Here is a 17266-nt window from a genome sequence, read left to right on the forward strand (position 1 = left end):
TGGAGATGGCTCAGCCTGCTGAGGGAGCTGCGGGGTTGGATGAAGACTATGATGACATCACTGCTGGTGACATCACTGCTGATGTCACCACTGAGTACGTCTTCTGAGCAGCGAGGACGAGGACGTGTCTTCGATGGACGGATCGGATCGAAGGAGGAAACAGACCATAAATAAATCCTCTTCTGTTTGTCATGTGACTCACGACCTGTGTTCAGATAAATACGATTTTTAAATAAAACGATCTCTTATTGTTTATTCGTGTTTTAAACATGTTCGTACTCTTTAGTTTGGTCAAGGTCCCATCTGCTAACATGGAGGAGGCGTGTTTATGACCTGTACCGCCGCCAGCCACCGGGGGCGATCACATCATCAATCTTCATTTATAGCCAGTGTAAAAGTGTCTATGCTGAAATGCATCATGGGAAACAGCAGCAGGGCAGGACACACTGACACGACATCACTTCCTGTCAGCTGGAAGAGGAAGTGGAGACCCCTCCCGCAACTGCATGCAGAGGTCAGAGGTCAGAGGTCAGAAGAGGGTATCATGGTTTCACCTTCCAGCGCAAACACACACACACACACACACACACACGCTTGTACAGCTCTTAGTGAGGACACTCATTGACATAGTGCATTCCCTAACCCTAACCTAAACCTAAACCTGATTCTAACCCCAAACCAAGTCTTAACCCCCAGACAGTCCATTAAGGGGGGGGGGGGGGGGGGGGGGGGGGTCACAAAGTGAGGACCGGCCAAAAGGTTGAAGACTCAAACTGGTGCTCACAAAGATACACACACACACACACACACACACACACTAAATAGCTGCTGTCTTTGCGTCACGTCGTCCATTTCATGTTTAGCTTTACCTCTGATCCTCCGACATCTGGGACGAGTTAAAGGAAGAATGAAGGGGGGGGGGGGGGGGGGGGGCACTCAGTGTGTTTTCATTATAGAAACCAGATAGGCAGCCTCTCACACACACACACACACACTCTCACACACAGACACACACACCTGGAACACTTCCAGATGTTTCGGATCTGCAGAGATTGACGAGTGTTTCCCTCCAGGAATTAGTCTGATCCAGTTGTTGTTTGTTTTGTGAACGTTCATGTTTCAGTGAGAATCAGAGTGTAAATAAAGATGGATGACACGATCGCCCCCTGGTGTCCGGCTGCAGTACAGGTAATTAACCTCATCCATGTTAGCAGATGGGACAGGGACCAAACTAAAATCTCAAGTAGACGTTGAATACATGTTTGTGAAGATGTTTGTGTTCTTATCTCACTGAAGTTTGTTCACGTGTTTCTGATCAGTTATTAAAAACGGGCTGAGACTGACTCAGGATTGGTCGATGTCATCAACACAAGATGGCAGCGTTCATATTGAAGATGTTTTTATCCGTGTGCGTGTGATGGAGGAAGGTTTACAGTCTGTGGTCAAACCACTCCCAGAATGCACCTCTGCATTACCATAGCAACATGACAACTTCAGCTTGTTTCTTCTTCAGTTCTCGTCTGTGTGTGTGTGTGTGTGTGTATGTACTTGTGTGTGTGTGTGTGTGTGTGTATGTGATTGTGTGTGTGTGTGTGTGTTAGTGTATGTGAGAGGTATTAGCTGCAGCGCTCAACGGTCTCGGTCAACAGTTTAAAATAATATTAGCTGAACCACACACACACTCACACACACACACACACACACACACACACACACACGTTTGAACAGCGCGATTAACTTTCACTCTGTCGTCAGTTTGAAGAGAAGAAGGAACGAGCTGACCCCCCCCCCCCCCAACCATCACACACTCAGTCAAACACACACACACAGACACAGTGCACACACACAGAAACACACTTGTTCATGAGGGGACAGCACCGTCTGCTGGACAAAAAACAACATCACAGCCTGAATCTGATTCCAGGTCAGTTTTGTTTCTTAAAACTTTATTCACAAACATTCTGCAGCAACGTCCTCATGCCCCGCCCACACTGACATGTCATCACCATTGCTATGGTTATACCTAGTGGAATCTTATTGGTCGTAGACAATCTACCTTCTGTTTACATCACATGACCAGTGTAGGAGAACGGTCATGTGACATGTGTCTTCACATGTGTTTCTGTCCCTTTGTTGTCTTCATGTCCACAGAGTCTCCGTCTCATGTTTTTAGAATCTGATCGTTTTAGCACCAGAACCATTTGTTGAGACGAGGACAGACATGTTGTCCCCGGTGGGTCTGAAGGTAGCGACAGGTTTTGCAGACGTGTTCTGGTCCGAACCCGGACCTGTGGACTCTGAACCTTCTGGTCCAGTTGAAGAAGCTTCTGTACTCGTGGTCCTCGTGGTCGAGCTGACGCAGCCTCTCTGCCAGAAGCTTCACAGACGAGAAGTCGTCCACGTGAATAAAAGCGTCGGCCGGGACGTGGTCCTCGTAATTCTTCCTGGGGGGTCCGAGGACGACTGGGACAGTCCCCAGCATCATGGGTCCAAACAGCTTCTCTGCGATGTAGTCCGTGTGCTCTGAGTTTTCAAAGGAGAGGTAGAACTTACAGCTGGACATCGTCCTCTTCAACTCTCCGTCACTCAGGCGTCGGCCAAAGGCGTCCCCGAAGACGCTGACGTGGACATGTCTCTTCAGCTCGTTGTAGAACTGGACTCGTCTGTGTCTGCTGTTCCAGTTACTCACGACCCAACACACAAGCAGCTGCTTCTCCGGCACTTTGAAGGACTCGTCCTCAGACGTCACAGGCACCAGATACCCATAAGGCACTGGGACGTGCTGAGACGTTCCTCAGCAGACGTTCCTCAGCAGACGTTCCTCAGCAGACGTTCCTCAGCAGACGTTCCTCAGCAGACGTTCCTCAGCAGACGTTCCTCAGCAGACGTTCCTCAGCAGACGTTCCTCAGCAGACGTTCTTCAGCAGACGTTCCTCAGCAGACGTTCCTCAGCAGACGTTCCTCAGCAGACGTTCCTCAGCAGACGTTCCTCAGCAGACGTTCTTCAGCAGACGTTCTTCAGCAGACGTTCCTCAGCAGACGTTCCTCAGCAGACGTTCCTCAGCAGACGTTCCTCAGCAGACGTTCCTCAGCAGACGTTCTTCAGCAGACGTTCTTCAGCAGACGTTCCTCAGCAGACGTTCCTCAGCAGACGTTCCTCAGCAGACGTTCTTCAGCAGACGTTCTTCAGCAGACGTTCTTCAGCAGACGTTCTTCAGCAGACGTTCCTCAGCAGACGTTCCTCAGCAGACGTTCCTCAGCAGACGTTCTTCAGCAGACGTTCTTCAGCAGACGTTCCTCAGCAGACGTTCCTCAGCAGACGTTCTTCAGCAGACGTTCTTCAGCAGACGTTCCTCAGCAGACGTTCTTCAGCAGACGTTCTTCAGCAGACGTTCTTCAGCAGACGTTCTTCAGCAGACGTTCCTCAGCAGACGTTCCTCAGCAGACGTTCTTCAGCAGACGTTCCTCAGCAGACGTTCCTCAGCAGACGTTCTTCAGCAGACGTTCCTCAGCAGACGTTCTTCAGCAGACGTTCCTCAGCAGACGAGCAGCTTCACCTCCTGAGGAGACGGCTCGTCGTCCTGGAGCTTGATTTGATGAACAGAATCAGTTTGGTAGAGAGCAGTGAACACTTCCTGTCAGTGAAAGAGGAAGTGAGTCAGAAACACTCAGGAAACTTGTTATTGCCACAAAACCAAACCTTTGTGTGTGTGTGTCTGTGTGTGTGTGTGTGTGTGTTGTGTGTGTGTGTGTGTCTATGTGTGTGTGTGTGTGTGTGTTGTGTGTGTGTGTGTGTCTATGTGTGTGTGTGTGTGTTGTGCGGTTCTAAGACAAACAGAAGTATGTGGACAACACGGACAAATTATATGTATCAACATGTAATTGTGAAACTGTGAGGATTCATATCAGTTGTGTAGAGAGATGTGTACAAGTACATGTGTTGTAGTTGTACTTTACTGGAGTATTTGACTTTATTTCAATTCAATGCTATTTCAACCCAATTTCAGACATGAACTGAACCACTTACATTTTTATTTTTATTTATTTGCCTTTATTTAACCAGGTCGGTCCCGTTGAGATACAATGACCTCTTTTCCAAGGGAAGCCTGGCCAAGACAGCAACATACAAAAAATGTCAACAGTCACATGTTCCTGACATGCTCCTGACATGTTCCTCACTTGTTCCTGACATGCTCCTGACATGTTCCTCACTTGTTCCTGACAAGCTCCTGACATGTTCCTCACATGTTCCTAACATGCTCCTCACATGCTCCTCACTCGTTCCTCACATGCTCCTTACATGCTCCTGCCATGCTCCTGACACTTTCATGACATGCTCCTGACATGCTCCTCACTTGTTCCTGACATGCACCTGACATGCTCCTCACATGCTACTGACATGCTCCTCACATGCTCCTGACATGTTCCTCACATGCTCCTCAAATGCTCCTCACTTGTTTCTCACATGCTCCTGACATGCTCCTGCCATGCTCCTGACATGTTCCTCACATGCTCCTCAAATGCTCCGGACATTTCCCTCACATGTTCCTTGCATGTTCCTGACATGCTCCTGACATGTCCCTGTTGTTGTGAAATAGTCGGACCCGACAACCTCCTGCTTCTGCTTCACAAACACTAACTACAGGAAGTGTCCAGACAACATTTTACACAGTCCATGTCTGAAAACAGTTTAAGTTCTCACAACCAGCCAGAGATGATCAACAATAAACTACTTCTCTGACTCCGCCCCCAGGAGCGAAGTAGACCTCAAACCACGGACAGAATTCTGACAACGGAAGTGGGCGGGGCCACCACAGCACTTCAAGGGAGCGTCAGTCCAACTGTGTATGGACTAGAGGGCGGGGCCAGAGGAGACATCGACGTCGATTGGTCGATTGTTGGACGACAGCGTGGAGCCGTTACCATGGAGACGAGGCGGAGCTAGAGCTGGGACTGTAACTGAGGCTCCTCCCCTGAACTACCACTCATTATCTGATACATCACTGATATAATTCACATGTACTTTATCATATTTTTCATTTCCTAACGAGAACCTTAACAAATCTCAATTCATTGAATAAAATTCACTCACTCGATCTAATGTCAGTAATAACTCAGTTTATCAGTTGTAGGACTTATTATCTTTAAAAAATATATATATATTTTGATGGTTAAATAAAGGTTCTTATATTTGGAACAAAGAACTTTAGTGATCGATTATTAAATTCAAAATCTTTATCCTCGAACATTTTTAACTTTTTACTTCCAGTGAAGCTGAAGAATGTCAGATTTTAAAAACTGTTTGAAACGACTCAGCAGCTGATAAATTCTCTTTATTTTGAAAGAACAAAAATATTTTGAAGAGACGAATCTGAACATGTCACTTCCTCTAAAGCGTCCAATCAGTATCCAGGACCAGAGGTCACACCTCTCTCTGATGTGATGTCATCAAGCATTGGTGTAGGCTCAGCTGCCTCCTCCAATCCGCTCCCTCCTCAGCATCAGTTTCACGTTGATGCCATGGTAACGAAATGACAGGCTGAGCTACAGTCACGTTCCATCCGATGACATCACTTCCTCTGGGCGGGGCCTTTGTGGAACAGGTAAATCGGCCTCTGGCTGCCTAGAAACGTACAAACAGAAGTTCTCCTGACAAAAGATTACAACTCCCATCATGCTCAGCTGGAGGCAACAGCTGCTTCAATATGGTTCTCACTGGAGTGACATCATATGATCAATACATGTATTGTTGGCTGCCCCCTGGTGGTCAAACAAAGTAACTGCACATCATGAGTAGTACCTGAGTGTGTGAGGAGCCTGTAGGAGCTGAAGCCCACAGTGTCCGTCAGGTAGGAGGTGAAGTGTTCAGGTCTCAACCTCACGCTCCTGTAGTGACGATACGTCGCCTCCTACAGGACGTACACATGCACACGTCAGTGAACACTGCTGTGGGAAGCTGTGTGTGTCTGCATGTGTGGGTTTTGTGTTACCGATGCCCTCTTGCTGTGGCTGTAGCTGCTCCATGGCTGCGGCTCCAGGATGAATAATCCACCCAGAGACAGGCTCTGATAGGCCCGTTTGAAAAGTCGGACCACGCCCCCGTCACCCGACTGCAGCTGCACCCATTTGGTCAGGCCCAGACACATAATGACATCATACTGGCCCCGCCCTGGCCACGCCTCACTCTGTGACATGTAGTCACCCTGGGGGAGGAGTCACAGCTGTGATGTCAGCGGGGTAATGATGTCACTGTTGACATCAGCGATGTCGAGGTCACAGAGTCAAAAAGACGTGATCAGCAAACTGACGACACACACACACACTTTCTATAGTTTTTAAAATACTTTTAAAGTGGACTTCTCACAAAACACTGTGAAGAACTAATGAACACAAATCAAACTACAAACACCATCGAGCTCTGCTCAGATAAGACGTGTCTCGATTCAGGGGCCGCAGTCTGGGGAGGAGCCAACATCCGCTGATCGTCCACCACCGGCCCAACCCAATGAGACAGACCGTCCTATGTCCCCAGCTTGTCCCCAGCTTGTCCCCAGCTTGTCCCCAGCTTGTCCCGCCCTTACAGCCGATTCAAACCGTTGAAGAGGTTTTAGAGCGAGGCCCCGGAACTGAGACACAGCTCAGGACAAGTTAACAAACATGGAGCTGAAGGATCAGCTGGTGTCACACTCACCTGGACGATGGTGATGTTGCTGGGGAACCTGGTGGAGGCAGAGGAGGGGTGAGGGAGGAGGGGGGGGGCAGAGAGAGGACCTCGACTCACCCGGAACGACAGAGGGAAGGGGAGGAGGGAGAACGCCTGATCAAACTCCTCCCTCTTCACCTCCTCCCTTCTCCTCCTCTCCTCCACTACCAGGTCATGTGACAGGAAGTGCCTGATGTTCTGCTTGGCGGCACAAACCAATCGTTTGTCTAGCTCCACCCCCAGGATGTGAACAGGGCTAAACCTGCGGGAAATACTAACAGTCATGTGACCGGCACCGCAACCCACATCCAGCACAGTCTTGTCTTTAAACCAATCAGCTTCCAGGAGATGTAGGCGCGGGTCATCCTCTGCCCCCACCCGCCCCTCCCACCTGTCACCATAGAAACCATTGTAGCCATAGAAACGACTGTGGTTGCCGTGCTGGTATCGGTGTTGGTCCTTCTTCTTCTCTGGTTGCCGTGACGAGCCGGGATGAGGTCCTCTGCACCTGCTGCAAGCAGCTCATGTGACCAGGGCATCCAATCAGATGACAGTGTTTGAAATCACTTGCGGTGAAAGACTCACCTGCCAGGTTTAGCCCCTCCCACCAGTGGTGTGTGGAATTGAGTTGTCTGAGTTGCAGTCGTCATGGAGACAGTGTTCGTAGCTAACCTCGTCGACGTGGTGCGTCGCCGTCTCCGTTGACGACCATCTCCCTGGTTACCGGGTTTGTGGGTGTGGCCTGGCGGAGGATGCGTGTGTCTCCTGGGGAGTATGGGGGGCGGGGCTACGTCATCTCGGCAGGTGATGGCAGTGTTGAGTTCACAGGGAAGAGGAGATGCAGAAACACTGCCCTCAGTGGTCAGCGGAGGAACTGCACAACAAATGAAGAGTTGATCTCAGGAACGATAACTCTAACCCTGTGGTCAACTCACGATCCAATCAGATCTGTGTCTGGATCCAGTCGAGTCTCACCTGTCAGTGCAGCTGTGGAGGGAAACAGTCGAGCAGGTTTCACCTCCCCTTCACCTCCCCCTCCTCCTCCCCCCACTCCTCCCCCATGATGTCGGTTCCGGTGCCTCCTCCTGAACTTCACCGGCGACAGCAGGACTCCACCTCCCACCTCCCCCTCCCCCCCACCTCCCTTCAAGTTCAGGGGGTCGGTGATGTCACGCGGAAAGAGGATCTCTACGGGGTCACCGCCCCGTGAGGGCAGTGGCGAGCACTTTGGGGTCTCCTGATTGGTTGTTCTGAAGAGAGGGGAGGGGTTTATTTTTATAGAATAAGGTTTTGTATTATTATCATTATTAATTATTGGACTAATCAACAGATATATTCATCACAACACTCACCTGTTGACTTCTTCATCCAATAGCGAGTTCAGATTCAGCGGGTCAAAGATGTTCCCGCCCAATAAAAAGTGACTTGGCCGCACAGGCTCCGATTGGCTGTCACTGTTTGTGCGGCGACGGCGCTTGGCCGGCCCCTTGAAGCTTACGCCCATAGAGTAACGCCTTTTTCCTATTCGCTGAGCGGGAGTAGGAGGGCCGACCAGTGGGGGCTGGCTGTTGCTGGGTGGCTGCAGGCCGTTTTTACAATACAGGGGGCGGGTCTTAGCCAACTGTGGCTGCTCTGATAGAGCGACATTGGAAGGGAAAGGGCTGGTTTTGTTGGGCGACTCATGAGAGACGATAGTCTGTTTGTCCAATGACATCCTGATCATCATCCGCCTCAGGAAAAAAATCAGCCAATCCCCTGCAGTGGGGACATTTGCAAAGTTACAGCAGCAGAAACCAACACATAAGTAGCATCCAGTACTTGGGAGAAATGGAAATATACAACAATATAGGAAAATATATAAATGTGATTAAACCGGTCTATACAGTGTTAGAAATATATTGTGTCCGAATATGTACAGTAAATGGATTGCACATACGGGTTATATTGAACAGACATTTTTTATAAACGAGTATAGTATAGTGAATACTGCACAGTTGAGAATATTGAAGTGACAGTGGTGCATGTAGGTTAACTGGGAGCAGAGCTGGTTGTAAAGTCTTACCACTGCAGGTGGTACAAGTGAACATCATGCTTACCTTGATCCACAACGGTAATCGAATATAAATTAATGAATGTGTAAAGTTATCTATGAAACTGTTTTACTAATGATTCTAAAGAGCACATCTGGTATAAAGTAAGAGCAGCAACTTTTACTGTAAATATACAAGAACACTGATGAACTGTGACTGTGAGAGTGACACATTCAGCAGAACAAGACGTTTTAAACCTAAACTTTGACGATCCAGAATTAACTTTTCAATATCGTAATTTAACTTTTACTGTGAAAGTTAGAATTTGTGTATAAAATATATATACATAACATCATTCTGACTTGTCAAAACAATCCTTAACTCTAGTTTATCAAAGATAATGGTTAGGTGCAGCTCTAGTATAAACAAGTGAACGTTCACTTTGTGATCAGGGGTCAAAGGTCATCAGTGTGTAGCTTATGATTATTACTTGTTGATTAGTATCAATCAGTGTGAAATCAATGGTACTCACCGTAATGGTCCACTTGTTGTTTCCAATTTGATCACACTGTCAGTCAGTGTGTGTGACACAAATAGACCTGAGTGTGTGTGTGTGTGTGTGCGCGTGTCTAACGCCCCACATTCCGCAAAAACTCGTCCTTACCCCGCCCCTATCGCTGACTACACCAATCCCGGGGCGGGCTCATGAATATTTCACACTAGCAGTAAGAAACACGCAGGTAAACAGTTAGCTGCTGCAGCTAACATGCAGGAAGCACTTAGCATTGAGCTAACTCGCAGACACTTCAAAGTTGTACAGCTAAAAACACTCGCGAACACACGCACCGTGCGTAAAAATAAGCCCTCGCCGATCTCTCCGTGCACGTAAATGCGTGTGTCAGTGTGTGTGTGCGGAGTGATGACTCAGACGCGACGGTTTGGCCGCAGCTAGCGGCTAACTGTTAGCTGCTAACTGCTAGCTCCTGAACCGAGTCCTCATCTTTATAGACCAGCCGCAGCAGCATGTGAGCGACCACACAGCCGACCAATGGTGTGCCGACCTGACCCCCCGCCTTCTGACCAATTAGACCCGAGCTGTCGGCTGATTGGTGTTAGCTGGAGAAGGCGGGAGAAAATCCGGAGCAGAGAAGCGCCCAGAGAGGTGCCTGACTGAAAACAGGAGGACCCCCGACCAATCAGCGTCAACCATTAAACTACACTCACTCACACACACACACACACACACACACACAAACTCTCTCAAACACACACATATATTTTCAGCAGACTGAAGTGAACAGGAAACAACAGTATACACAACATTTCATAACTATTATGGTTATTATGACTATTGTTATTGGTTTGAGAGCCTGGTGTTGACCCACCTGAAGGACACACAGGCCCCCTGGTGGACCCCCTGCCCCTGGGACTGCACTGCATGCTGCAGCACCTCGTCTCCCCGGGGACACACTCAAGGGTTGTGTTCGTGGACTGCAGCTCGGCGTTCAACACCTTCATCCCAGAAACACTCCCAAAGGTTCCCAGTTCTGTGCCGGCCTCCACCCGTCACTGGATCACTATCATCCCAACAGACAGGAGGCCGCAGGTCAGACTGGGAAACGTCTCTCCAGCCCCCGGACCATCAGCACCGGGGCCCCCCAGGGATGGCTGCTCCCCCCACCGCTCTTCTCCCTCTTCACCAGCGACTGCACCTCAGGAGACGCGTCTGTTAAACTCCTGAAGTTCACAGACGACACAACGCTCACCGGCCTCTTCAGGGACGGTGAGGAGTCTGCTACAGACGGAGGCTGGAACCGCCCTCTGGTGGGGTCAGAGCAACTTCAGGAGGAGCCCCCCAACACTGCCCCCCCTCGCAATACTCAACAGCACTGTGTCTGCAGTGGAGACCTTCAGGTTTCTGGGATCCACAATCTCCCAGGATCTAAAGTGGGCCTCCAACATAGACACCATCACCAAAGAGGCCCAGCAGAGGATGTTCCTCCTGCGCCACCTCAGGAAGTACAACCTGCCTCAGGAGCTGCTGTTCCAGCTCTAAGCCGCCATCATCCAGTCTGTTCTACGAACATCCATCACTGCCTGGTGTGGATGGGCCCCCCATCCAGGACCTGTACATGTCCAGAGTCAGGAAACCCATCACACCCTGGACCAGTTCCAGCTCCTCGCCTCTGGTGGGCGCTACAGAGCACTGAAGGCCAAAACTACCAGACACCAGAACAGTGTCTGTCCTCAGGCCTATGAACAAGGAATCATACAGTGTCAGGAACTCTGCCTGTGCAAAGCTCAACATTATAAATATACATATATATATATATATATATATATATGTATATATATTGTCCTTGTTTTTTTGTTTATTTGTCTAGTTCTGTACGTTGAGAGCAACGTAAAAAAACGTAGTCAAATTGTTTGTATGTGTAACCCTAACCCTATACATGGCCATAAAGCTGATGCAGATTCTCTCATCTGACAGACTGTCTCCACCTTTCTCCCACAAGGTGGCGCTACACCCTTTGAGTAAATGTTGACAGCTGGGTTCATTAATAATCCTGAATTGGTTCAACATTGCTTCTAAATGAATCCATCACACTAAATAAATTATTTAATAATCATTAACATTCTTTTATTATTATGAATAGATTTTATTTATAATGTTTATAATGAATGGGTCGTGTTTGAGGATTTTAAGTTTTCTAATTATTATTCATGTTTTTTTATTGGTCTCAGACAGCTACTGTTGATGTTTGGATTCAAATTAACTTTTTATCATTTATGTCTCTGTTTCTCTTATTTCTTTTATATTTGATGTTATTTCTTATTTATGTGAAGTTTAATCAATGGCTGATCACAAAAAACTGCCAATCAAACTGACAATGAGGAGGTCATCCAATCCTGGGCTGTGCCCACGGGAGAGGGGCAGGGCTTCAGTGTGTAATCTGTGTGGAATGATGGGAGTGGTGGGATTAGGACTTCATTACCCAGCATGCTCTCTGTGTATGTGTGTAAAATCCCTAAAGAAGATTAAAGTGGATCAGAGAGAGAGACGACATGCCGCTGAAAAGAGAAGGTGAGACATTGTTTAGTGTGTGTTTATTATTGTGTGTACATGTGTGTGTGTGTTCGCGTGCGTGTGAGGTGTGTGTGAGGTATGTGTGTACAGTGTGTTGTTCTTTAGTCTCAACTCATCTTCGTCTTTTCCTCTCTTCGTCAGCATTTCTGTTACTGAGCCGTCAGGTTTTGACCCCTGACCTTTAATAATAATAATGACGTCATGATGACGTCATTCATCTGCTGTGTTACATGTAAATCATGTACAAATAATTACCTAATGTTGAAATATTGATATGAAACATAAAAGTTTTCCTGATGTAAAGATTTTCTGTCACGTACTTCATGATGGCCGCCATGTTGGATATGATATGACTGTCCACCAGGGGGCGTGAGACAGGTTTTAATAAAGTATTGATTATGTTGAAGAAGCTGACGTCACAAAGTTTAGCATCAAATATCATATGAGTGCTACCATACAATAATAAATAAGAATATTAAAGTAGAATCCAGTAGAGACCAGCATATTATGGTATAGATCAGTAGATTACAGTAGTTTACAGCAAAGTCCAGTAGTTTACAGTAGAATCCCGTAGATTACAGTAGAGAGCAGTAGAGACCAGTAGGGTCCAGTGGAGTCCAGAAGGGACCAGTAGATTATAGTAGAGTCCAGTAGAATCCAGTAGAGACCAGTAGATTACAGTAGAGTCCCGTAGATTACAGTAGAGAGCAATAGATTACAGTAGTGTCCAGTAGATTACAATAGATTACAGTAGTGTCCAGTAGATTACAATAGATTACAGTAGTGTTCAGTAGATTACAATAGATTACAGTAGTGTTCAGTAGATTCAAGTAGAGACCAGTACAGTTCAGGATATTACACTAGAGTCCCGTAGATTACAGAAAGAGACCCTGAGAGAGCAGTAGAGCATAGAGCACAGTATTTTACAGAAGTTGACAGTAGAGTCCAGTAGGGTCCAGTAGAGTACAGTATATGACAGTAGTTTACAGTAGATTAAAGTAGAGTCCAGTAGAGTCCAGTACATTACAGCAGTTTACAGTAGAATACAGTCATTTACAGTCGAATATGGTAGTTTACAGTAGAGTCCAGAACATTACAGTAGTTTACATTAGAATACAGTAGTTTACAGTAGAGTTCAGTATATTACAGTACATTGCAGAAGAGTCCAGTAGTTTACACCGAGGTCCACTAGTTTACAGTAGAGTCCAGTAGAGTCCAGTACATTACAGTAGAATACAGTAGTTTACAGTAGAGTCCAGTTCATTACAGTAGTTTACAGTAGAGTCCAGTATATTACAGTACATTACAGTAGAAGCCAGTAGTTTACATCAGGGTCTAGTAGAGTACAGTCTATTACAGTATGTTACAGTAGATTCCTGTAAATTCCAGTAGAGTCCAGTACATTACAGTATAATACAGTAGCTTACAGTAGAGTCTTGTGGAGTCCAGTAGTTTACAGTATAATACAGTAGTTTATAGTATAGTCCAGTACATTACAGTAGAGTCCATTAGTTTACATCAGGGTCCAGTAGAGTACAGTCTATTACAGTATGTTACAGTAGATTCCAGTAAATTCCAGTAGGGTCCAGTACATTACAGTAGAATACAGCAGTTTACAGTAGAGTCAAGTATATTACAGTGCATTACAGCAGTTTACAGTAGAATACAATAACTTACAATAGATCACATTAGAGTACAGTGCATTACAGTAGTTTACAGTAGAATACAATAACTTACAATAGATCACATTAGAGTACAGTGCATTACAGCAGTTTACAGTAGAATACAATAACTTACAATAGATCACATTAGAGTACAGTGCATTACAGTAGTTTACAGTATCTTACAGGACATTACAGCCGTTTACATTGGAATACAGTAGTTTACAGTAGTTTACAGTAGAGTACAGTGGTTTACAGTATAATATAGTAGTTTACAGCAGTTTACAGTAGAGTCTGTGCTGTGTCTCTCAGATACTGAACGTGCTCTCCAGGTGATGGAGGCCTGTCAGACTGGAGCTGCTGAAGGGGTCAAAGGTCGAGCAGAGAAACTGCTCAACATCTTCCAGAGTGACTTGTTCCAGGCTCTGCTGGGTAATGCACATGTTACACACATGTTACAATCACACACATATTACACACTTTTTCACATATTACACACATATTAAGTGTTATATAATAATATAATATTACCAGTGCTCCAGTCATGATATAATAATACTTAAAGTTGGGAAGAGGCGGTGGACTAGTGGCAGAAACTTGGACTATGGTCAGAAAAGGTCTCTGGTTCGACTCCACGGAGAAACAACAAAAAGACGAACCTGGATTGATCTGTCCAAAAATCCAAGAGGACTCTCCCTACCCTGTCTAGTGCCCCTGAGCAAGGCACCTTACTCCCCCAACATCTGCTCCCCAGGCGCCGTACATGGCTGCTCACTGCTCTGTGTGTCCTGCACCAGATGGGTCAAAGCAGAGGTTACATTGTCCTACCTGCATGAGTGTGTCTGTGCATGGGACAAATAAATGTATCTTAATCGACCTTAATTATCATAATACTATTTCTCCAAAATTGAGATAAGGTCCCCCTCTGTTTCATCGGAAAATAATAATAAAAACAACAACTATAAAAAAAAAATATCGATGATCAATATTTAGTTTCTTTATGTCAGTTTGGATCAAGGAAAAAGCAAAACAGTGAATCTTCAGGTCTGAGGCTGAAAATGACGTCAGCTCTTCATCACTTTTGTATAATATATAAATATAACAAATTCTATTAAATTACATAATATTATTGTTAAATATAATGTAACTAGTATTAGATTACATTATTATCATTACAATAATATCTCTCCTCTGATCATTAGTGTAATCGAGTAAAAGTACCTGACTGTACAATATTTACCTGGCCTACAGTGTGATTGACATACAGTGCCTTGCATAAGTATTCACCCCCCGTGGACTTTTTCCCATTATGTACTGTTACTAACTGGAATTCAAATAGACTTAAATAAACTTTTTCCCGTTTGATCAACAAAACATGCATAGTACTTTGGAGGTGCAAAATAAATTTTATTGTGACACAAACAATAATGAGAACAAAACAGTTGACATCTGTTGGGTGCATAAGTATTCACCCCCCTGTGTCAATACTTGGTAGAACCCCCTTTCGCTGCAATTCCAGCTGCAAGTCTTTTGGGGTATGTCTCTACCAGCTTTGCACATCTAGAGATGGAAAGGTTTGTCCATTCTTCTTGGCAAAAAAGATGAAGCTCAGTCAGATTGGATGGAGACCGTCTGTGAACCGCAATCTTCAAGTCTTGCCATAGATTCTCTATTGGATTGAGGTCTGGGCTTTGACTGGGCCATTTTAAGACATTAACATTCTTTAATCCAAACCATTCCTTTGTAGCTCTGGCTGTATGTTTAGGGTCATTGTCCTGCTGGAAGATGAACCTCCGCCCCAGTCTCAAGTCTTTTGCAGACTGCATCAGATTTTCTTCAAGGATTTCCCTGTATTTGGCTCCATCCATCTTTCCCTCTATTCTGACCAGTTTCCCTGTACCTGCTGAAGAGAAGCATCCCCACAGCATGATGCTACCACCACCATGTTTCACTGTTGGGATGGTGTGCTCAGGGTGATGGGCAGTGTTGGGTTTTCGCCACACATAGCGTTTTGCATTGAGGCCAAAAAGTTCAATTTTGGTCTCATCTGACCAGAGTACCTTCTTCCACATGTTTGCTGTGTCTTCCACATGGCTTCTGGCAAACTCCAAACGGGATTTTTTATGGATCCCTTTCAACAATGGCTTTCTTCTTGCCACTCTTCCATAAAGGCCAGATTTGTGGAGTAGACGACTAATAGTTGTCCTGTGGACAGATTCTCCCACCTCAGCTGTGGATCTCTGCAACTCCTCCAGAGTAACCATGGGCCTCCTGGTTGCTTCTCTGATTCATTTTCTCCTTGTCCGACTCTTCAGTTTGGGTGGACGGCCTCCTCTTGGTAGGTTTGCGGTTGTGCCATATTCTTTCCATTTTCTTATGATGGATTTTATGGTGCTCAGAGAGATGTTCAAAGCTCTGGATATTATTTTATAACCTAACCCTGCTTCATATTTCTCCACAACTTTCTCCCTGACCTGTTTGGTGAGCTCCTTGGTCTTCATGATGCTGTTTGTTCAGTAATGATCTCCAACAAACTCTGAGTCTGTCACAGAACAGGTGTATTTATACTGAGATTAAATTGCAGACAGGTGGACCCTATTTACTAATGATGTGACTTGCAAATGTGACTTGTGAATGCAATTGGTCGCACCAGATCTTTGTTAGGGGTTTCACAGTAAAGGGGGTGAATACATATGCACTCAACACTTTTCAGATTTTTATTTGTAAATAATTGTGAAATCCATGTAATATTTCCCCCCACTTCCAAATGATGCACTATTTTGTGTTGGTCCATTACATAAACTCACGATGAAATCAATTTTAATCTGTGGTTATACCATGACAAAATGTAGAAAAGTCCAAAGGGGGTGAATACTTATGCAAGGCACTGTACATGTGTGTGTGTGTGTGTGTGTGTGTTTGTGTGCGTCTGTGTGTTTGTGTGTGTGTGCATCTGTGTGTGTGTGTGTGTTTGTCTCCGCAGACATCCAGGAGTTCTATGAGCTGACGGTGTGTGAGAACCAGGTAACAGGGAGCCAACCACACACACCTGGAGAGGTACACACACACACACACACACACACACACACACACGCACACACACTTTTCACTCTTTCTCTCTAATCCACATGGCAACACCCTTTGCTGTTACCTAGCAACAGCTGCAGTAACATTGCCGGGGCAACAGCTGCATAACACCATGGCAACAGGAGCTGAGCCCCCCCCCCCCCCCTCTGTCTGTCTCATTGTCTTTCAATGTCTATCGACCTCTCTCTGTCTTTTTGTGAGTGACTCAAGACGGTGTGCAGCCCCCCCCCCCCCTCTTCATCTGTCTCGCTCTCCTCCTGCACTGCTCGATCACCCCTCTCTATCTCTCTCTCTCTCTCTCTCTATCTCTCTCTCTCTCTTTCGCTCGCTGCTGACAGTCAGAGGGATTCAAGAGGCGAGAGAGCGGGCGAGCGAGGGAGGATAGACAGATAGACGAACGAGGAGAGAGAGAGAGGGGGGAGGGTGACAAAGAGAGAGTGAGAGAGAGAGAGAGAGAGAGAGAGGGAGAGAGAGAGATTGAGTATGAGTGTGTGAGCGTGTGTGGAGATGTGTGTGTGTGTGTGAGTGTGTGTGTGTGTGGATATGGACTGCCTCTGCATTGTCACCACCAAGGTAAGAGCAGACCGCCCGCACGCATCCGCTAACACACACACACACACACACACACACACACTCATGTGTCCTCATAAACATATGTGTGCACGTGTGTCCTCATAATACATCAAAGCCAGTGTTG

At 46.2% G+C, this 17266-nt stretch overlaps 3 protein-coding genes across 3 annotated transcripts in view; 1 reads left to right on the forward strand and 2 right to left on the reverse strand.

The window, feature by feature from the left end:
• Positions 1–1913: 1913 nt before the first annotated feature.
• On the reverse strand, positions 1914–4489 carry LOC128430547 (4-galactosyl-N-acetylglucosaminide 3-alpha-L-fucosyltransferase 9). The gene is made up of 3 exons (XM_053416647.1): positions 4466–4489; positions 3558–3635; positions 1914–2782 (listed from the first exon to the last, which is right to left on the reverse strand). Exons 1-3 carry the CDS (start codon positions 4487–4489, stop codon positions 2186–2188), a joined length of 699 nt encoding a protein of 232 aa, XP_053272622.1. The 3' UTR covers positions 1914–2185.
• Positions 4490–5318: 829 nt separating this feature from the next.
• Positions 5319–9775, reverse strand: mepceb (methylphosphate capping enzyme b). Its single transcript, XM_053416039.1, has 8 exons — positions 9266–9775; positions 8056–8458; positions 7679–7953; positions 7289–7577; positions 6692–7211; positions 5991–6203; positions 5801–5909; positions 5319–5623 (listed from the first exon to the last, which is right to left on the reverse strand). The coding sequence occupies exons 2-8, from the start codon at positions 8427–8429 to the stop codon at positions 5571–5573; spliced, it is 1833 nt and encodes a 610-aa protein (XP_053272014.1). The 5' UTR covers positions 8430–8458; positions 9266–9775; the 3' UTR covers positions 5319–5570.
• A 2024-nt stretch (positions 9776–11799) lies between these two features.
• dlg4b (discs, large homolog 4b (Drosophila)) overlaps positions 11800–17266 on the forward strand; it is a 17753-nt gene continuing 12286 nt past the window's right edge. The window contains exons 1-3 of the mRNA XM_053416164.1: positions 11800–11818; positions 13795–13914; positions 16466–16539. Of these exons, the coding sequence (XP_053272139.1) occupies positions 11800–11818; positions 13795–13914; positions 16466–16539 (213 nt within the window). The remainder of the gene's footprint in view (positions 11819–13794; positions 13915–16465; positions 16540–17266) is intronic.

This window comes from Pleuronectes platessa, chromosome 23, assembly GCF_947347685.1.
Source record: "Pleuronectes platessa chromosome 23, fPlePla1.1, whole genome shotgun sequence".
In the NCBI taxonomy this organism is placed as follows: Eukaryota; Metazoa; Chordata; class Actinopteri; order Pleuronectiformes; family Pleuronectidae; genus Pleuronectes; species Pleuronectes platessa.

Bases quoted from the DNA above. Each gene is read 5' to 3' on its own strand.
- LOC128430547 (XM_053416647.1), bottom strand. From the start codon at position 4,489: ATGGCAGGAGCATGTCAGGAGCAT. The intron at 3,636-4,465 runs GTGAGAAACAAG...TTTCACTGACAG, and splicing joins CAGGAGCATGTCAGGAGCAT to GAAGTGTTCACTGCTCTCTA. The intron at 2,783-3,557 runs GTGAAGCTGCTC...GGAACGTCTCAG, and splicing joins ACGAGCCGTCTCCTCAGGAG to CACGTCCCAGTGCCTTATGG.
- mepceb (XM_053416039.1), bottom strand. From the start codon at position 8,429: ATGATGATCAGGATGTCATTGGACAAACAGACTATCGTCTCTCATGAG. The intron at 6,204-6,691 runs GTGAGTGTGACA...CTCCTCCCCCAG, and splicing joins GCAACATCACCATCGTCCAG to GGTGACTACATGTCACAGAG. The intron at 5,910-5,990 runs GTAACACAAAAC...TACGTCCTGTAG, and splicing joins GCCACAGCAAGAGGGCATCG to GAGGCGACGTATCGTCACTA.